This window comes from Herpailurus yagouaroundi, unplaced genomic scaffold (assembly GCF_014898765.1).
Source record: "Herpailurus yagouaroundi ecotype Mexico unplaced genomic scaffold, PumYag 190, whole genome shotgun sequence".
NCBI lineage: Eukaryota > Metazoa > Chordata > Mammalia > Carnivora > Felidae > Herpailurus > Herpailurus yagouaroundi.
Window position 1 is genome coordinate 26,211,377 of NW_024412421.1, and position 21,468 is coordinate 26,232,844.

At 49.8% G+C, this 21,468-nt stretch overlaps 2 protein-coding genes across 5 annotated transcripts in view; both read right to left on the reverse strand.

Moving 5' to 3' along the window:
• TMEM170A (transmembrane protein 170A) overlaps positions 1–19,066 on the reverse strand; it is a 27,263-nt gene extending 8,197 nt beyond the window's left edge. The window contains exon 1 of one of the 4 annotated variants that reach the window (XM_040443158.1): positions 18,991–19,066. Coding sequence is in view for 2 of the 4 variants with exons in the window: in XM_040443157.1 (XP_040299091.1) it covers positions 8,952–9,084 (133 nt within the window). In the remaining 2 variants the exon portion in view is untranslated. Of the gene's footprint in view, positions 1–8,239; positions 8,876–8,951; positions 9,263–18,990 lie in introns of those variants that run through there. The other 3 variants (XM_040443157.1, XM_040443156.1, XM_040443159.1) reach the window with 3 other exon arrangements.
• On the reverse strand, positions 16,205–19,061 carry LOC121009803 (carbohydrate sulfotransferase 6). Its single transcript, XM_040443155.1, has 2 exons — positions 18,991–19,061; positions 16,205–18,039 (listed from the first exon to the last, which is right to left on the reverse strand). Exon 2 carries the CDS (start codon positions 18,021–18,023, stop codon positions 16,836–16,838), a length of 1,188 nt encoding a protein of 395 aa, XP_040299089.1. The 5' UTR covers positions 18,024–18,039; positions 18,991–19,061; the 3' UTR covers positions 16,205–16,835.
• Positions 19,067–21,468: the final 2,402 nt, after the last annotated feature.

The following is a 21,468-nucleotide window of genomic DNA, read 5'->3' on the forward strand; positions in this document are numbered from 1 at the left end:
CCGCGGGGCTCAGACGGTCGGGCAGTTGATCGTCAGACTCCATTTCAGTTCTGATCGTGATTTCACAATTCGTGAGATCGATCCCCATGTGACAGCACGGAGCCTGCTTGGGATCCTCTCCTTCTCTGTCCCTCCCCCACTCACTCTTCGTTCTCAAAAAAAAAAAAAAAAAAAGAATTACTGCTGTGCATGTTTCCTTCCCAATTTCTTATTCTTGTTGTGGGTGGGAGCCAAATGCCCCCAAGCCACCCTTGGCATGGTCACTGATGGCTATACTAATTCTTTGCTCATTTTGACTCACCTAAAGCTTCAATTAACACTATATTCGACACATACCTGAATTAGGACACCTAGTTCATGCTTTGAATGAAAGTATCAGGTGTGCCCCATCTAGGGCTCAATGCTTATTAAAAATAACAAACGACTGAGGGTGTTTTGGCACTTTTGCTCTGGGGAAAAACAGATCGCTATAAAAAGTTTCAAACCGTTTGTGAGACTTTTTTTTTTTTAACCCCCGCCGAACAAGATCTATCTTCAGAAAAATTTCATAATACTGTTGAAACTGGTCTGTTTGACAGGGTTTGCCAAATTCTGCTAAGCCAAGTTAGATCATGAAATATGGGGCATAAAGTGATTACACAGTAAGGTCCCAAACTTAAAAACTAAATATATGTAACATAAAAAGCTAATATATGTAAAAATATAGTGTCCAGAAACCGCCCCTCGAATACGTGTGCCCCGCCAGAGCTCTGGTGCCCACACACCTCTCCTGCACCCTGGCTCAGTGACAGCAGCTTGGTCTTTTCAGCCTAAGCCCCCTCGCACTCCACCGCCGCCAGCTTGACCCCACGCCATGGCACAGAACCGTGCTGTCCCCTTCCAAAGCAGTAACCCCATCTTCAATCCCACAGTCCTTACCAGCTACTCCCCAAATCACGTGGAGACTCTGACCTCTATCCCACCACCGAGCATGTGAAATTCTATGATGGCACCAGGGACGCCGGTGTCCCAGGGTGGACAACGGGATGCAAAATGTGCCTCTAAGAACTCAGAGCAGTTGCCATTCTGGCTGCTGGCTGCCACAACGGACTTCAGACCCCGCCACTGAGCCGACACTACTCTCGGGCCCTGCTGGAGCTCCCCAAGTTTTAGAGGTAAGCACTGCTCTCTGGAGCAACTCAAGGCGGTGCTGGAGCCTGGCTTCATACTGGACGCCATGGCACCATCAGGGCATTGAGCTGGGAGGTGAGGCCTTGATCTGCCAGAGACATACCAAATGGATAACTGCATAAAAGTGGGTCTGAGAGGATCAAGGCCTGATGAGAAAGGAAGAGAGACCTCTCTCTCCGTCTCTCACTCTCTCTCCCTGCCATGTGAGGACATAGCAAGAAGGCAGCCTAAGAGGGCCCTCACCACAGCATGGCCATCCAGGCTCCAAAACTGTGAGAAAACAAGTTTTTATTTTAAAAAAATTTTTTTAAAGTTTATTCATTTTTGAGAGATAAAGAGAGACAGTACGGGTGGGGGAGGAGCACCAAGAGAGAGGGAGACACAGAATCCGAAGCAGGCTCCAGGCTCTGAGCTGTCAGCACAGAGCCCAATGTGGGGCTCAAACTCACAAACCGTGAGACCATGACCTGAGCCAGAGTCAGGAGCTTAATGGACTGAGCCACTTAAACCACTTCAGCGTAGGGGCATCTGGGTGGCTCAGTCGGTTAAGCGTCCAACTTCAGCTCAGGTCATGATCTCACAGTCTGTGAGTTCGAGCCCCGTGTCGGGCTCTGTGCTGACAGCTCAGAGCCTGGAGCCTGCTTCGGATTCTGTGTCTCCCTCTCTCTGCCCCTCCCCTGCTCAGGCTCTGTCTCTCTCTGTCTCAAAAATAAATAAAAACATTAAATAAAATTAAAAAAAAAAAAAAACTTCACCCCATGGCATTTTGTTACAGCAGCCTAAAACACCAACCCTCACTCCTTCCCTATTTTCCTGGTGCACAGCACCTGCCTGAGGAGGACTGCTAGGCTACCGACCCACATCTCAATTTTCCTGAAAGCTGAGAAGCCTATTTGTAAACAAGGTGTGGCACAGCAGGTCAGCACTTCTGGAGTTTCTGAGAAGGGGAAGCATACCGTGTGCACCCTCCTACAACCTTGAGCTGCATCCATTAGCTCCATCAGTGCCTACAAATCTTACAGAACATCACTTAAGTCACATTAAGGAGGAAAAAAAGGGCTTTGTTATGTTAGGTGAGTAGTCTAGTTTATAAAACACTTTTCAGATGGATGAGATTATTAAAGGACTCTTAATAGCAAAGGCAAACCCCAATCAATAAAACACTTAAAAAAAAAACTAAGCGATTTCCCTTTAACCTACTGCACCTTAATTTGCTATCTACGTAATAGCTACTTATGGATCATCATATAGTACTTTTCATTTCTTCGGTTCAATATGCTGTCAAAAAGCTGTGTCTACATATCTTACAGTATTTCTTTGTTCACTATTTCAAATCAAGCGCATTATCTTCAGCTTTGCTTACCCTGACGGCTGAAGTCCTAGCACTGCCTGATGTTGAAGTATAAATCAGAAAATTAATCTGCAACAAAAAGTTATAAGGGACAATCAGATTAAGCACTGGTGACAGACTGGGCTCCAAAGATGTCCACACACTCATCCCCAGAGCCCATGAATAGGTGGCAAAGGCAGTTTGCAGAGGTGAGTAGGTCAGGAGTCCTGGGATAGGTGAGTAGACTGGCTTTTCCAAGTGGGCCTAATGTAATCACAAGGGTGCTTGTAGGAGGAGGCAGGAGGGTTGGAGACAGAGTGCTTGGAAGATGCTATGCTTCTGGCTTTAAAGATGAAGGAAGGGGGCGAGAAGCAAGGAATGCAGGTGACCTGTAGAAGACGGAAGAGGCAAGAAAACCAATTCTTCCTAGAGCCTTCAGAAGGAAGGCAGCATTGCTGACCCATTTTGGATTTCAGGCCTCCAGAACTCTACGATGTTTGAAGCCACTAAATTGTGGTAAGTTGTTGCTGTGCCAATAGCAAACTAATACAAGCGCCAAGAGTTTATTCTTTCAACAATCAAGTATTTACTGAGCCCATCCCCTATGTCAGGCACTTGAGTGAAACAAAACAAGACAAACATGCTGCCCACAAGGAGCTTATTACCTTTAAGAATCTGTTTTTCAGACAGATGGTTCAGTTAAAGGGATAAGCCACACAGACTGCAGATTCCTCTAGGTGAGTTCTTTATTAACAGAAAGGGTTTGTAATGGCTGGCTCCCTATCTAATCTCCACAACTGAGCCAACCAATTTCTAAGCAAGGCCGCAAGACCAACCAGGCCCCAGTCAGAGAAGCAGAAGAAGCCTAAGCCAAGTGGGCAGGGTGAGGCTCAGCACTCAGCCATCCTTTTAGCTGGCCCCACTCTATCTTTTTATGTTCCAGGTCAAACAACCGAATGAACAAGGTCAGCTTCTCTGAAGCCAGGGTTCTAAGGGAACCTGGGAACTGTAGTCCTACCTGGTCCTGCAACTCAGTGCTGGACTGCCTTCACACTAATTGCCCATCAGCCTACATCTCTCCACACTGCCCACTGTGAGACCCCTCTCTTACTGAACCCCACCTACCCACCATGGGGTGTATCTGGTCCCCTGCAAAATCAAATACATATATATCGGTTACTGCCCCCAGTTCCTGACAGAGCTCCTAAAACCCTTTAAATAATGGTGCTGTGTCAGTTGCTTAAGTGTCCAACATCGGCTCAGGTCATGATCTCACGGTTTGTGAGTTTGAACCCTGCATCGGGCACTGTGCTGAAAGCTCAGAGCCTGGGGCCTACTCTCTGCCCCTCCTCCTCTTGCACTCTGCCGCACCCCCCTCTCAAATAAACAAACATTTAAAAAATTTTTTAAGAAAAAAATAATGGTGCTAGAAAATATTCTGTTCTCATATTTAGTCTTTTATTATTTTTTTAAACATTTATTTTTGAGAGACAGAACATGAGCAGGGGGAGGGGCAGAGACAAAAGGACACACAGAATCTGAAGCAGGCTCCAGGCTCTGAGCTGTCAGCACAGAGCCCGACGCGGGGCTCAAACTCATGCACCTGTGAGATCATGACAGGACCCTCAACTGACTGAGCCACCCAGGCACCCCCTAATATTTACTCTCTGACCCTGGTTTCTGACACAGAACTTCCAAATCCCTTGGAATTTCCAGGCACCTCTTTTGTTCGCAGAAGGCACTCTTGGTAGGCTCCAGGATGGTCACCAGAAAGCCATGATTATAAGCATGGAACTTTCAGCCCCACCCTCCATCCTCTGGAAAGGGAGAAGGGTTGGAAGTGGAGTTAATAATCAATCACGTGTACGTGATTAATCCCCCATATAATCCCCAAAGCAGGGAGTTCAGAGAACTTCCGGGTTTGGTGACTACACCTATGTCCTGGGAGGGTGGCAGGCCCCAGCTCCACAGGGACAGAAGCCCCTTTGTTCAGAATCCCTTCTGAATTCACCCTATGTAACTCTTTATCTGGTGTTCATTTGTATCCTTTAATATCCTGTGTAATAAACTGGTGATTTAGTAGGTAAAGTATTTTCCTGGGTTCTGTGACCTACTCTAGAAAATTAACTGAACCAAGGAAGAGGGTCATAGGAACCTCCAACTTAGAGCCGGCCGGTCAGAAGCACAGCCAACCACCTAGACTTCTGACTGGCATACGAACTGGGGAAACTGAGCCCTTTACCTGTGGGATCTAGTGTTAACTCCAGGTAGACAGAGTAGGAACTGAACTTCAGGACACCCAACTAGTGTCACAGAATTGGTAGATGTGTAGAAAACCCTACGATCAGTGTCAGAATGTGGTGAACGTGGGAGTAGTGTGAGAATAAAGGAAAGCAGGAAGTTTTCCCCGAAGACCTTTCCACTCCTCCTTAACAGTGATGGCCTTCCCACCAGGACTGCCCGCTGCGGGCTGTCACCTCTCTTCTGACACCACTGCCTGACTGCCTGCTCACTGCTGGTTTCTGAGTGTAACCCTCTGGCCTGTCTCACTCCAGCGGCCTCTTGGTCCTGATCTGGCCTTCCGTCTATTCACACAAAGCCAGAAAATCAGTGCTAAAGGGTATGAAGTATATTGTGAGGGGTTGTTTTATTATTATTATTTTTATCTGAGAGAGTGCAAACACAAGCGAGGGAGAGGGGTAGAGGGAGAGAGAGAGAAAGATGGATAATCTTAAGCAGACTCAATGCTCAGCGTAGAGCCCAACGTGGGGCCTGAGCCCACGATCCTGGGATCATGACCTGAGCCGAAATCAAGAGCTGGACGCTCAACTGACTAAGCCACACCAGCACCCCGAGTATGAGGTTTCTTGTTGGGGTGATAAAATATTCTAAAGTTACTTGTGATGATGGGTGCAAACTCTGCAGATGCTAAAAACCACTGAATTGAACACTCAGGAGTTGGTCAAATCATCCGTCCTCTGCTCAAAACCCTCCCATACCACCCTCTGGGAGGTGACCTCACCTCTTCCTCCCTGCTTTGCCCACAATGTTCCGTCCTCCATGGTGGCCTTCTTTATGTTTCCTAAGTAAACTCCTGAGCCAGGGCTCTGAACCTGCTGTGTCGTTGTCCAGAAGCTTCTCCCAACAGCTGCATGGCTCGTGCCTCACGTCCTTCAGATTGCAGCTCCGATAGCATCATCATCAAGAGCTTCCTCATGACCCTAAGTAAAACGGCATTCCCCCACCTGATGCACAAGACCTGCCACTTACTATCTCCCTCCTGTCTGACAACACCAGCTCTTCCTTTCCATACTTTCATTTTCTCTCTATCCTCCTTTGTTTTGCTCACTACACATCTTTACTTGGTACCTAGAAAATAATAGGCAGGCAACAGACACTTGAGTAAATACTTACTGAGTGAATGAATAAATAACTGGTCTTGAGTGTGACCCATTCTTGGCTCCGGCAATGGCAAAACCAAACCCTAGGTAGGTTTCAGTTTAACTATCACAGGACACGCTTTAACACTGCCAATAATAAAAATTCCTACCTTCAGAAAGTTCGTATCATTCCTGCAAAAGACAAGATCTGCCTTTCAGATTTGCTAAAAAAACGATGACAAAAGAAATCTGAACAACCTGGAATAGGGAGGGTTAGGCAGCAATCTAAATGGCTAAATTGCAAATGCAGGTTAAAAAAATCAATTCAAAGCTTCCTGATGGTGACAAACCACAAAGTATTTTAGAGCAACGATTTTGCCATATTGACTTGTCATAAAGTGCAAGTAGCCTTTTCTGTGAGGCCAAAACAGAAATAATTCCAGATTCAGGTCAATGAATAGAACTCACTGTAAGCAGGCTTTGGTGCCTCAAAAAGGATCAAACTCCACGTACCTATAACATCCATTAGTCCAGTTAAAGATGAGACACAGCAGGGAGGCTCTGTGTTTACCCATCCCATTCTGATCAACTTCAGATCAAGGGCTGTATCTCATGTATGTTTATATCCCAAGCCCAGAGCCTGCACTGGGCCCAATGTATACTTGCTGAATATGAATGAATAGTTCCCCCAAATTATATATATATCAATAGAACTGCCCATAAACTCATGTGGCAGTTTCCTGTTTTCAGAATACTTTCTGAAAGCAAAACAATTCTCATAGCTGTCATAGCTGCTATGACATAATGTCTAACTACTGTCCCAAATCCACTTATCTCGATCTTAAAGAAAAGGCAACTAAAAGACAGACAGACTGGAGAATATTCAGCTCCAAAGTATCACCTCACATATGACTTATCGCAAAAGGATTAAGGTACCCTTTCAGTGGAGGGACCCGATAAACACCACCTTCACCAAATGATTATTGACAGCAGTGTTAGTAAAGGTACACCGTGATGTTAAAGGTCTCCTGATATAATGCACTGAGAAGTGGACATCACCTGTATAGATAGGATTCTAAACAAAAATGTTTAATCTGAATGTAAGCATGAAAAAAATGATCGATAAACTTAAATTATAGGACATTCTATGAAATTAGGCTGGACTCTTCAAAAATGTGAAGGAACAAAGATGGAGTAACTGTTCTAGATTCACGGAGACTAAAGAGCCATGGCAACGAAATGCACAGTGTGATCCTGGATTAGATCTGGGTTTTTTCGTTTGTTTGGTTTTTTTAAAGAAAAAAGCTATGTGGGGAGCCTGGGTGGCTCAGTTGGTTAAGCATCAGAATTCAGCTGAGGTCGTGATCTAGCGGTCTGTGAGTTGGAGCTCCACGTTGGGCTCTGTGCTGAGAGCTCAGAGCCTGGAGCTTGCTTTGGGTTCTGTGCCTCCCTCTCTCTCTGCCCCTCCCCTGCTCACTGTCTCTCTCTCTCTGAAAAATAAACATTAAAAAATTAAATAAATTAAAAAAAAAGATACATGCTGAAGTATTAGGCATGAAGCATCATCACTTCGGTAACTTCCTTTCTAATGGGTCTGCAGAAAATAAAAATGTTGTGTGCGTGTGTGTATGTATGTATATACACAATTCACACACACATATATGTATATAGAGATAAAGCAAAAGAATGAAAATGTTAATAATGAGTCGAAGTAAAGTACTTCAATGTATCAGTATGTTTGAAAATTTCAAAATAAGGACACAAAAACAGACTAATCTGGTCCAGCAGAACCTCCAGACTGTGTGTACATTTCATTTTTCATAGTGTCTCCAGAATGCCATAGATTTGTTGTCACGGTCAAACGTGCTCTTAGTACCTTTTGAAACAACGTGAGCTGCCAGATTATCATTTTAGCTAGAGTTCCAAACTAACATCTGCATCTGCCCCAACGTGGTTATTATCATCAGCTGTCCCACAAAGCTGTCAGGGAAACTACTAGGCAGGTAAATACACACCAAGTCCCGGGGGTCCACTGAATGGCGCCCGGCAGTCGCTTCCCCGTGGAAGAGAAATCACAGGTGCCTTGTTTATGACTGCAGTCAGTAAGTAATCCAATCGTTCTTGTTTTGCAGGTCCCTGGCCCAATTCTCGAATTGTTTACTCCCAGTCACCTTTGCCGGACAGCCCAACCTCACCCTTCCATCGCCACTGGTCTGCCTCCTGGCCTTTTAAAGGTCCAACACAGAACTGCGCCCTCCCCTCAAAGCCTTTATGAGCCTTCCCCAGTCATTTCTCCTCCTCTCAGTTTTCTGAGCATGGAGAGCTTTCTACCTTCTTATAATTTTGAAAAAACCCTTACATCAGGCCCAGCAGAAGCTCCGGCGGGCGTTAAGGAGAGTGAAAACGCATCTGTGTCAGAGATCTCGCACGCAGGAGTGGGGAATTCGGCAACAGGTCTCAGAAAGTGATTCCTCGAAAGAGAAGCTGGCGGAGTGGGTGCGTTTGGACGTAGGTGGGAGCGATCGGCAGACAACCCGGGGGCACCCGGGGCTGGGGCGAAATTACACACCAGGGCAGCGCGGAGTGCCGACCGCCCCTCAGCCCGGCCGGGACGGTTCGGCGTCCGAACTGCGAGAGCCGCGCGGCCGGCGCGGACCACCGGGGCCAGGCGCCTCGAGCCCCTAACTAGCAGGCGCGACCGCCTCCGGGGCTCTGTCGGGTCCCGGTCTGACCTTGGAGCTTCTGGAAACTCCAAACAGCAACATCAGCTCGGGTGGAGGCCGAGCTCCCTCCACTGACGGGTCCACTCGCGGCCGCTCCCTCCGCTCTGGCCCCCAGCGCAGAGTCGGAATGGTCCGCCAGAGGTGCCGGCGGGGAAGCGACGGAGGAAGAGCTACATCCCCCAGCTCCCCGCCGAGGGAGCGGGAACCTCCTTCCAGGAGGCAAACAGCCCCGGCAAAGTGGGACAGCCAGGTGGAGAGGACCCCGCCGCGGGGGAAGGGGCGCCCCCCGGCCGGGCGGCGGCGACGGAGCGCGGAGTGCGCAAGCGCGGGGCGGGGCGGGGCCGGTACCTGGGAAAGAGCAGAGAGAAGTGGAGTTGGGGCACAGGGTCCCGTTGCCCACCCGCGGCACGAGCTTCAGGCTGAGGATCTGCTGTAGGAGCCCGGCCGACCCTCCGCTGCCGCCGCTCCCCTCGTGCTCCATCCCGCCGCCATTCACCGCAGAGAGATGTGGGGGAGCGTCCGAAGTGCTGCCGAGGCTCGCTCGCTCTCACTCACAGACCAAAGCCCTCTCTGACTCTACCTCCTCAGCGTCACCCTCGGATGGGGCCCTCTTCCTCCCACCTCAACGGCTCAGCCAAGTGATGGGACCTTCCTCCAATCACAGGACGCTGCAGATGGCAGAGGCGGGACGAGAATTGTTCCCTCCCCTGACGTTGCGTACGGCTCACCGAAACCTGGCACCCACGGGCTACGCCCCCTACTGGGCAAGTGTCTCCAGCTCCAGAGTAGGGTGTGCTAAGCTCTGCCCTTCCCTGCAGCGCCACCTATAAGACAGTAGGGGAATTGCATACCCTCCCCAGACCCCGCGCGTAGATTTCAAACGGATCTAGCAATGAGAATCAGATGGTTCAGCAGCCAGGTGAAGGAGGCTGGAAGACATCAGCAATACCTCCGATATTTGGAGGGAAAGTGAATTTTTTGAAAGCTCAACTTTCTTTAAAGTAAAAATCCTTGCTTGCAGGGACGCCTGGGTGGCTCAGTCGGTTAAGCATCTGACTTCAGCTCAGGTCATGATCCCACAGTTGGGGAATCCAAGCTCAGCATCTGGCTCTCTCCTGTCAGCACAGAGCCTGCCTGCTTTGGATCCTCTGTTTCCCTCTCTCTCTGCCCTTCCCCAGCTTGTTCTTTCTCTCTCTCAACATAAATGTCAACAAATTTTAAAGAAATGCATTGCTTACAAAGTTCATAGTATTTTACATAATATTAATTCAAGAACATTAGCAAGATTGTTTATTAGAGTTCCCTCTTGAAGATTTTGTTTTGAGAGCTAATGTCCGTTCCTCAACACTGCAACTGGGATTTTGCATCAACCAAGAAACATCTAAAATGGAAATAGTAAGTATTTAAAAAAAGTCATGAAATATTTAATGCTATCTTCTGGTACATTTCTCAGACCATGAGAGTGTGTAAGAAGTGGAAGAAACATTATTTTAGGGTTATATAACAATCAATAGTGTATCACATTAGGAAACATTATTTTGAATTTACAAGTCTATCCCCAAATTCTGAATTGAGAGGTTAAAAAAAATGGCATTTACACTTGCAGGACTCAGAAAATGTATGTTTGATGTGCCCTTTCTTTTAAAAAACATTCTTTTAGGGGCACCTGGGTGGCTTAGTCGGTTAAGTGTGGGCTTTGGCTCAGGTCATGATCTCACAGTTCATGAGTTCAAGCCCCACGTCAGTCTCTGCGCTGACAGCTCAGAGCCTGGAACCTGCTTCAGATTCTCTGTCTCCCTCTTTCTCTGCCCCTCCCCTGCTCACACTGTCTCTCTCTGTCTTTCAAAAATAAATAAACATTAAATTTTAAAAAAATGTTTAATGTTTATTTTTGAGACAGAGACAGAGGGCAAGGCAGGCAGAGGGGCAGAGAGAGAGGGAGACACAGAAACCAAAGCAGGCTCCAGGCTCAGCTGTCAGCACAGAGCCCAATGCAGGGCTCAGCCCCATGAACCGGGGGGATCATTACCTCAGCCAAAGTCCAGCGCTTAACTGACTGAGCCACCCAGGCACCCCATATGTGCCCATTCTAAGGAAGCTGAGTATGTCCTCTGGCAAAGTTAAGGAGTGATGACCGAGAAAGAGAAAGATGTGCAAAACAAGAAATCATGGATTTAACCTGGAGGGTTAGACTGACTTCTGTGCCTAAGTCCTAGCAGCCACCTACCCAGATTAGAACAGAAAGAAGAGTGTCCTAGGAAAAATAGTGGAATTGACCTCAAGCTATGGACGAAATGGTTAAGAAGCTCAAATTTTTAATGGCAGGGTGAAGAAAGTTCCTCTTTCTTCTCTTAATGGGGAAAAAAAAAAAAAACCTGAAAGGCAATACAAAGTCCAGGAGACACAAGCCTGCAAGAAAATTAGGAAGCAACTAGATTTTTCGCTTGTTTCCTTTTTAGAACTCCACCAACCATCTCACTTGTTTCACTTACAGAGAGATGCAGAACTATAAAACTTGTAGAAGACAATGTCGAATATAGTTATGACCTCACAATAGTGAAGGAGCTCTTAAACTAGATAGAAAAATCAAAGATTATAAAGGAAAGGATTGATAAATTTGTTTTAAGTTAAGAACTTGTGGGGGCGCCTGGGTGGCCCAGTCGGTTGGGTGTCCAACTTCAGCTCAGGTCACCACTCGTGAGTTTGGGCCCGGCATCAGGCTCTGTGCTGACGGCTCGGAGCCTGGAGCCTGCTTCAGATTCTGTGTATGTCTCTCTCTCTCTGCCCCTACCCTGCTCACACTCTGTATCTCTCTCTCTCAAAAATAAATAAACATTAAAAAAAAAAGAACGTGTTTTTCAAGCGTTATCATAAAAACAACAAAAAGACAAACCACAAACTGGGAAAAGATATTTGCGATATTTTTGTAAGCAGCAAAGGAGTAGTATCCAGGGTCTATAAAGCACTCCTGAAACCCAGGTAAGAAAATGACAAAGGGACAAAAGAACTGAATAGGTACCTCATCAAAGAGAAAACACAAATTGCCAACAAAAATAGGAAAAGATGCTTAACCTCATTATTTATCAGTGAAACCGAAAATGAGGTCACGATGAGATCATTTATCAACCATCCAATAGCCAAAAAATTTGAAGTCTTGAGAATGCCAGTTGTTCGTGATGTCGCAGAGCAACTGAACTCCTGAGCGGTAAATTGACAACCATTTTGGAATAACGTCGAATGAAGAGTCTCACGATCCAGCAAGTTCGCTCCCAGATAAATATCCTCTAACGTTGGCACCAGGAGGCTCATACAAGATGGTTCCTAGTAGCGTGGTAACAGCAAACAGCTGAAAACAAGCTGGACGTCCATCAAGACGAGAATGAGTTAACAAAATTGTGATATAATTTTCAATAAAATACTATTCAGTCATTGAAATAAGTTACTTAAAGCTGCAAGCAACAACATGATGAGTCTGTGGAATATAAAGTGAGGGGAAAATCGAAGTTACAGAAGAAGGCCACAGTGTGATTGACTTGATCCAGTTGAGAAACTTGCAAGACTAGCCAATACGCTAAATAAGGATATTAACATAGGCGGTGCAATGATCTATTATTTAAAAAATATCTGACATGTTACATACATATATGATATTATATGCACAGTTATTTGACTGAGGAGTACCACAGAGCGAGAGTGGCCTCGGACACCCTCCATCTCATTCCAAGGAAAAGCCAAAGTCCTCACCAAGGCCTACAAAGTTCTACATGATCTGACTCCCTCTCTCTTGCTTTCTCATCTCCTAGCTCTCTTCCTCTGGCCTCCCAGACCAGACCCACTAGCCTCTTGCTGTTCTCCCAATATGCCAAATGGGTTCCCTCCTTAGGATTTTTGTATTGTCCCTTTCCTCCTCTGGGACATTCTACCTATCGTTACCCCTTAATTAACTGCCTCACTTCCTTTAAGACTTTGCTCACATGTCACTTTCTCAACAAGACCTACGCTGATCACCCTACTAAAAATTGCAACTCACCCCCCACGCCCACACATTCCTAATACCGGTGATTCTTCCCTACTTTTGCACTGGTTACTGCTCAGTTCATAACGTGTGTTGAACAAACAAATGGAGGTGTGGCGGACTTGAGGACTTGGATCAGAATGGCACCAGGACTGCAGGGCCAGCCAGGTTCTCCAATCTTACCCCCAAGGGAGAAAGCATGATTGGCAGAACAACCTGCCGCCCCAGGAAAATTCAAAGTCCGCTCTGCAGTGGTTGCTTCAGTCTCTGTGTCGTTGGCCAAACCCTCTCGTTTCAGCAGACTCCCACTCCCTCCTGAGGCTACCAGTGTTTTTTGGTCCATTTTTTTTTTTTCTAAAGACTTAACATTTTTAGAGCAGTTTTAGGTTTATAACAAAATTGAGGGAGACGTACAGAGGTTTCCCATATACATCCTGCCCTCACACATTGGTAGCCTCTCCCATTATCAATATCACTCACTAGAGTGGTACATTTGTGACCAAGGATGAACCTACATGCGTACATCATAATCACCAAAAGTCTATAGTGTACCTTAGAGTTTGCTATTAGTGTTGTACATTCTACAGGTTTAGACAAATATATAATGACATATACCCATAGTTATAGTGTCATGGAGAGTATTTTCATTGACCCTAAACCCTATGCCTCATCCATTCATCCCTCCCTTCCCCATGCCCAACCCCTGGCAGCCACTGATATTTTTACTGTCTTCATAGTTCTGCCTTTTCCAGAATGTCATATTAGTTGGAATCGTATAGCATGCAACTTCTTCATTGGCTTTTTTCACTTAGTAATGGGCATTTTGGTTTCCTCTGTGTCTTTTCATGGCTTGATCGCTCATTTCTTTTTATCACTGGATAATATTCCATCGGGTAGGTAAAAATGAAAATGACTGACTTACCCCTGTACAGGTGACGGGGGCGGGGGGGTGGTCAGTAGGAGAGGAAGGTAAGGGCATTCTCGACACCATTCCAGAGACTTTAAGTTAGTACTCCATTTTTAAAGTAATTTGGTAGTTTCACATTTAAGACACAAATGCTTCTTGATCCAATAGTTCGACTTCTAGGAATCTGCACTATAGACACAAAAACTTGGTCACCTCCTGGGGACTTCTCTAATCTCATGAGCCTGGACCCACGAGTGAGTTTTTAATTTTGTCAAGGAAACTTGATTCCAAGGGGAACGAATCCCTGTCTTTAATCGGGCTCCTTTTCTTCATTCTATGCTTGATGAGCTCCCATTCTTCCTTCATTTATTCGAATCAGTGTTTCCTCTTCAAAGAGGTCCTCCTGACTCCCCATACTAAAGTAGGTCATCCTCTCCCCATTCTTATTATTTCTTCTTAGAGCACAATTGACATTTATGTTTGCAGGTTTATCTGCGGAACTATTTACTTTGGGTCTGTACTCCCAACGAGAGCAAGGTCTGTGACAGCTCTGTCCCCTCACTATGTCTCCAGGGTCTGAACTGTCCTGACTCATCAAAACACTCAATTGGGTACTGCCTGTCCTTGTCCGGAAACCTGATCTGGGTTCACCCCCAGCCTTGCTTAGAACCAGGTACACCGGGCATATATACATTCACCCAGAGGCTTGCCCAGAGTACACTATATGCAGGGAGCCAGGTCTGGGAGCCAGTCATCCCCTTTCTGGGATCTGGGGTGTACATCCAGAATGGATGAATCACAGAGCAAAGACCATTAATGGTGGCCATCCAGACGGTCTGCGACCGGAGCAAGGGCAAATGAAACTTGTGTGAGGCCACTATCAGGCTGGGCTCTGAGCCATCCCAAAGCCTTCCTGGGCCCCACAAGGGATCAGTATCTCCCTATTCTTGGCCTCTGGTACCATGAACATCTTGCTCATCCCTCTTTGCCTGAACATACCACATTGTCCAGGACCATTCCTAGGCTGACACCTCCACTTGGCACTGTGATCCTTCCAGGTAGGGCCAGCAGGCTACTTTTATCCCCAGTGGCCAGCACAGGGCAAAGGACAGGGAGGGGCAGGCAGGGAGAAAAGGGGCCAATAGTAGGGGCCCCGATGCCCCAGCCCACTGCCTACCATACCCTTCAACACTCAGGTCCTTGAGATGTTTGCAGCCAAATGCCTGGATGGCTCCCTAACACCTAGAGACCTATGTCATTACCAGGGGAATGATCTGGCTCTCCAGGCTGGTAGTGGGGTCCTTTACTGCATCCCAGTTCAGTTTGTTAGAACTGAAAGCATTGAAGTCAGAAATGCGAGTTTGAGCTCTCTCCTATCTATCGAATATCCAATAGATAGATAGATAGATAGATAGATAGAAAGATAGATAGATAAAGAGAGCACGAGCAGGGGAGAGTGGCAGAGGGAGACACACACACACACACACACACACACACACACACACACACACAGAATCTTAAAGAGGTTCCACTCCCAGCACAGAGTCCGATGCAGGGCTTGATCCCAAGACCATGAGATCATGACCTGAAGTGAAATCAAGAGTCGGATGCACTCAACCAACCGAGCCACCCAGGCGCCCCGAGGTCTGTCCTGTATATTAAGCTATGTGACCTGAGCCTTTTGAAGTTGCAGAATCCCCATTAACAAATGTGGGGGGTTTAAATACCTTCCCCATGTTACTGTGAAGGAGCAGATGGAGGTTTTATGAGGCCTGAAGCTTCTACAGCTTGACGGCTCCTTAACTGAGGGGTCCTGAAGCTTCAGCTTCAAGGTGAATATGTCTCTACTCCCTGCCAGAAAAGACGTGGAAAATGCCAGATTCCCTCTTGCCTGCCTGCTTTGCGCAAGGATGGGGGTCCACAGTCAAGGCCCACACCAACACTGTGCCCCAAAGTTTGTGTGCACTCAAATCTGCTGCCCGTTCTTCCCAGAGGGTCTGTGAGCTCCGCCCCGCCCCCCTCCTTTTCCTTTTCAACACTTACTGGGTGCTTGCTAACTCTCATTTTCATTTGCTGAGCTCAGGACTAAGCCGTCTGGACACCCAGCATCCCTTTAATAAGTCTCTGCAGCCGAAGCCAGGTACTGTGGCTTGCAGGCAGGAATGGTATTCTGCTCTCGTCTAGGGCCTGGCCTGGGAGGACCAAGGGAAGACAATCACCCCGCAGGCTTTTTCCTTCCAGTCTCCCGGCCAGATTTATCTGGTTACAGTCACCCTGTGACCTGCCCTCCAGGCACTGATCCTGATGCCAACTTCTTGCTTTGCCACATGCTCTGCCTGGCTTGCTGCCCAGGCCTCCCGAGGCCTCCCACCAGCCTCATCCAGCAGGCTCTCTAGCTGCTGCACTCTGGGCTCGGTTAGCTCATCGCTTCCTGTAGCCCGCAGCTGTGGCCCCAGCCATGGCTGCTTGGTCTTCCCTAGTGCGAGTAAAACGGGAGAATCTGCCCTTCCTTCGTAAAAGTGACAGGTCTCTGCAAGCCTCATTCACCCCTCCACCTCCCGCTGTAGCCTCAGAGCCAAACCCTCCTCCTGCCTCCATCCTCCTCATGGTGTCACCTCGGACAAGTCCCTTCAGTTTTGTGTTCTGCCCGTCAAACTTCACAGACTGTAAACTCCAGTATCACGCAGATTCATTAATTTTTTATTTCTGTGGGTGGGACCTTTACTGTCAGGGCAGGTGATGGGAGTATGTGGGCTCCAGGGAGGATGGGGCAGAGAGAGGCTAGAGGGAGACCACAAGATAAGAGGCATCTTGTCTGATTTCTTGCTGAAAGAAACAAGCAATATAAATGCCAACAGCTCTGATAGAGTGTGGTGGTGGGACCTGGGGGCAACAAGTCTGGGGTGTGGGGGGGAGGGGCTGGACTTGAGGGGCCAGCTCACCGCAGCGCCCCCTCTACTCCCAGGTAGGGCCGGGACCCCCTTGTCAGCTGTTGGATGATGCATCCAAAAGGAAAAGAGACTTAGGAAGAAAGCACTCCAGTAGCAGCCGAGTGGTCTGAACTTATTCGCGGTGCCCATAGGAAGCGTGGACACAGTTTTGCTTTCCGTGAAGCGTGCACCCGACGGGAACCCAGCTCCTAAGGAGGGCTCGAAGGAAAAGCAAGAAGCAAGAAGAAAGAAGCATGGAGTTTCGGGGACTCAGTCCATTCCTACTACGGAGGAAGACTCCCCAACTCCGGTCCCCTCCACTAGCAGCCTGGGCGCTGCGTGACCGGCTCCCTCCCCCGCCACAGCCTGGGGGGCCTGCGCTAAGGTCGGGGGTGCGCCGCGGTGGACGACGCCCAGCTGAAGCTGCTAGTGCCGAGCGGCTGCACCAGGTCCACGGAGAGGTCGCGCTGCTCGGCCTCGGAGGCCACGGCCCGGTAGCCCAGCAGCTGCAGCGCGCCGGCGCACAGCTCCTGCACGCGGCGGATCTTGGCGAAGGGCAGCGCGTGGCGCCAGGCCTGGGAGACGTTGAGCGCGTTCCTGGATGAGGTCTTGAAGGCCTCGCGGCGGGCGCCGGGCCCGGACCCGTGCGTGCTGTTGTGGATCCAGGCCTCGAGCTGCGGCGTGAGGCTCAGGCCCGCGAAGTCGTAGAGCTCGCGGATCTCGGGCAGCGGCGCCCGCGCCAGATCCTCAAAGCGCACCAGGCGGTAGCGGCCGCGCAGGAAGGGCGGCGGCTTGCGGGTGGCGGCCTCGGCGATGCGCACGTGGCTGCGACACACCTCGCGCACCACGCGCAGGCCGGGGTCGGACTCCACCCAGGTGCCATTGGTGCCCAGCACGATGCCGTTGTCGCGCGCCAGCGCCTTGGCCGTCTGCTCGCGGGAGCGCAGCACGGCCCGCGGGTCCCGCACCAGGTGCACGATGCGCAGGTTGAGCGCGGGGTCGTTGAGCAGCGGGTAGAGCACCTGCAGGTTGAAGAAGCGCACCTCCTTGAGCACCACGTGGCTGTAGGAGCGGCAGGCCTCCTGCGCCACGCCGAAGGGCCGCCGCCCGCACAGCGGCTTGCACACCGTGTCGCTGCTGATGGCGCCGCGCGGGAAGGCGGTGCAGGCCGGCGGCGAGCACAGCGCGCGGCTCACCGCGAACTGGAAGAGGTCCGACAGGTTGCGGCGCCACGGCAGGTAGGCGTCGAACACGTCCATGTCGCACAGGAAGACGGAGCGCACCAGGTCGCGCACGGCCATGTGCAGCGCCGGCGCGCTGCCCTGCGACAGGGTGGTCCACACGTGCCACGCGGGCTCCATCAGGTAGAAGACGTCGGGGTGCTGGCTGAAGAGCTGGCCCACGAAAGACGAGCCCGAGCGCCACGAGGACAGCACCAGCACGTGCACCCGCTCTTTGCCGCCCACCGGGGACGGCGGCCTGGGCCAGGAGACCAGGAAAAGCAGGATGGCGGTCTGCGCCAGCAGGAGCACGGTCACGGCCGTGCTGGAGATGCGCGGCAGCCACATGTCGCCGGCCGGGGGCCTGCGGGAGGAGAGTGCAGCCGTTGGGGACCGCGGCCCGCTAGCCGCGCCGCAGCCCAACTCCCGCCCGGTGCTTGCAGAGAGCGGACCCCGGGTCTGGACCCCCCGACCTGTGGGGGGCTCCCTGGACTACAGCCGTCTCGTTGGGCGCTCCCCCGGCAACAGGACTTTAAGACATCAGCCATGATCTAGACCCTGCAGAGCAAAGGCCAGTTGCAGACTACTGCGGGAAATGTATGTTCGTCCTTACTTCCTCCCCTCCCCTGCCTTTCTCTCCCTCCCTCTCTCTGCCTTACTCCTCTTTCTTTCTTCCCTTCTTTCTTCCTTCCCCCTCCCTCCTTCCTCCCTCCCTCCTTCTTTCTTTCTCTTTCTTTCTTTCTCTCTCTCTCTCTCTTTTTTTTTAAAACAGAATCTCCACCTTTCGCTTAAGAATTCCTTTTTGGGGGACAATTTTAGGTTATTTAGCTAAACAGCTTGATGAGTCATTTGGCTCCCTCCCCAGGTTCAGCCACTTCCTAGCCTGTGATCTCGGACAAAACACTTAATCTGCCTGTGACTCAGTTTACCCATCTGTAAAAAGGGGATTGATACTGGCACTGGAGTAATGGAATGAGCATGGGGGCAGGGCATGTAGCAAATCCCATAACATGCAACTTGCACTTTCCACACAGCACGCGGTCTGGGTTGTTTGACTTCTTTTAAACACGCAGCTACAGCTTTTGTTATTAAAAGTAAACAAATAAATGACAGAGACAAAGGACACCAACTGTTGCCACCTGCAGGGAGTAGAGTGCTGCGGGATGCTGGGACTCCAGAGGGAAGGTACCCTTCTGGAGCTGCGTGAACGTGCAGAAGAAAGCAGTTGAGGGGGAGGTGGGACAGACCAGGGAAGGAGGAGGTGACAGCAGTCAGGCCCCTGGCCACAGTTTGCCTCCATGCTGAGGTTACTCACGGTAGTCCAGGGCCGCTGGGAGAGCTGCCCACCTCAATCACAAATCCATGGAAGACGTCCACGGGTTCTTCAGGGCCTGAGGAAGCAGGAGGGAGGCTGGGTCAGCGTCTCACCGGAGGAGATAACCCGGCACAGGGGGAGGGTTTTGCCTTCCCTTACGGACCGAAAGGTCCCTGCAGGTGGGAACAGAGCTGCCCAGCCCCGGCCTGGAGCTGGGCACAGACCAGGGGCAGGGTACATTTTTCCGAATGGGTGCGAACGGGTGGTCTCTCCTGCTGGATGGAGAAGGGAGGGCTGGCACTGAGCCCTCTGGTGCCACTTAGCAGCTAGGAGACCTGGGGCAGATGACTTCTCCACCCAGATGATACACCCTGAGGTCACCTACATTTGGAATCCCGGCATCTCCCAAGCCCACCTCTACTCCCCAGCCACTCCTGGGTCCTGTGGTGGATCTTAAGAATGTCACTCTTGTCCCGCACAGTGGAAGGAACCCTGAGCCAAGCTCGCACAGCCCGAGGTCTCAAAGATGAGCTGCTTTGGAAGGAGGAGCCTGGAAGTCTCCTCCTTGCTTCCACAGTATTTGCTCCCCACTAAGCCACCCCACCCCCCAGCCATATCACCACCGGGAGAAGCTGGGTCTAAATCGTGAGCTGATCCCACTTATCCAGAGGCTGCAGGAGTGGGTGGAGGACACCCAACGGACCTGACATCTGCTGACTCCGACGCTGTCTCCCGAGTCCCGGACCCTACGCTCACTCCCGGAACATAAGGAGAGCAGCCGCCTTCCTGCTCTGCACGTGTTATCTCCTCTCCTCAAAGATGTGCTTCTCCACGAGAACAGGGCACAGGAGAGGAAGGGAACTCAACTTGCATTTGCTGACATACGAGTGCTAGATGCTGTTTTGACTCAATGGCCCCTTTGGTAGACATTGTGATCTCAACTTCTTAGGTGAAGGACCCAAGGCTTGGAGAGATAGTAGGGGAAGGGGGACCCCGACCCAGGACTTCCATCTCTAAGCTCCTGGCATTTTCTGATCCCAAGCAGCTGGCCTCTCCCATATCCTGGGGGATCCCTGCAGAGCAAAGGACCCTGAGGTCTGGCCCAAACACAGCTGCCCTGGCCAGCCCAGCCCTTTTCTGGCTAGGGAGGGTCTCAACACAGGCCGATGTACTCCAAGGAAACCAGACATTTTCTTAAGTGACTCACACAATACCGGAGCTGATATCTGATCTTATTACTGGAACTCGAGAACTAGGAAGGGGACTGACACACCCTACCCCATGCGGGAGCCCAGGGAAGACCAGGTCCTGTGGGAGATTTCCTGATAAGGAGCCTTGTGTATAGCACACCCAGTCACCTCAGGGTTCAAAGTTAAGAACGGGTCCGAAAGGTACCAGGACAAGGACTTAATTTTCATGAGTGAATTGCATCCTCCCAACACTCCTGCAAGGTAGAAATTACCTCTTTTTTTTTTTTTAATGTTTTAATTTCTTTTTGAGAGATTGAGTGTGAGCAGGGGAGGGGCAGAGAGGGAGAGGGAGACAGAATCGCCACCTATGCCGTGTATTTCATCGTGTCATTCCCCTGTGCAGCAACCTTCAGCTTTCCAGACTCACTTCCCATATTTCCGACCCAGCATCCTATAGGTCAGGTGACCTGGAAGCAACACTCCATGTTCCTCTCTTCTCTGCTGCGAGTGCCCATCCCCGCTTCCTCTGAAGACACCTCACCTGAGCCTGTCTCAAGCCAGGTACCACTCTGCCCTGAGTGACACTTTGCCCCCGCCTCCTTGCCACTGTGTTTTTTCACGACTGTCTGTTCCCAGGCATCAGTGTGGACGAGTGCACTAGACAGAGTTTCTTTGGGTCCACTCAGTACTTGCTCCTCCTTATTCTGCTAACAGCCTCTAGATTTTTCTCTGGGGAGACACCCCTCACTCACAAAGTGCACGTGGTTTGCGTGGAGCCGACCGCCCACCTCCCAGTTCGTAGGGAGTCATGTGTACCAAGCCTGGTTCATCTGTATATTCCACACGTCATCCCCCGACCAAGCGACAGGTTTAGGAATGGACATTTTCTCCAAGTCCAATCCCAACACAGAAGAGAAGTGAGCAGAGAAAAAAAAAGTCTGAGCCGTGAGCACCTGGATCCAGCTGGGCGAGATTCACCCTTGGACTTCTCAGTGGGGGAAAATACCCCCTTTTTTAGCCAAGCCAATGCGAGTTCGATTTCTGCCATTTACAACCAAGCATTTTGACTGGAAAGTGGGTCCTGTTGGTGGGGTGGGGTGGGGTGTGGTGGGGTGTGGGCCGAACCCTCAGGAAGCCTGGACAGAGCTTTTGGAGGCCCGTCATGCCGTGTTTCTTGATGAGGTGTTAAGTACCTGAGCATGTTTGATTTGTGGAAAATCATTAAGCTGTATTTAAAAACAATTTTTTTAATGTTTACTAATTTTTGAGAGACAGAAAGAGTGTGAGC

Coding starts and splice junctions, on each gene's coding strand:
- LOC121009803 (XM_040443155.1), bottom strand. CDS start 18,023: ATGTGGCTGCCGCGCATCTCCAGCACGGCCGTGACCGTGCTCCTGCTG.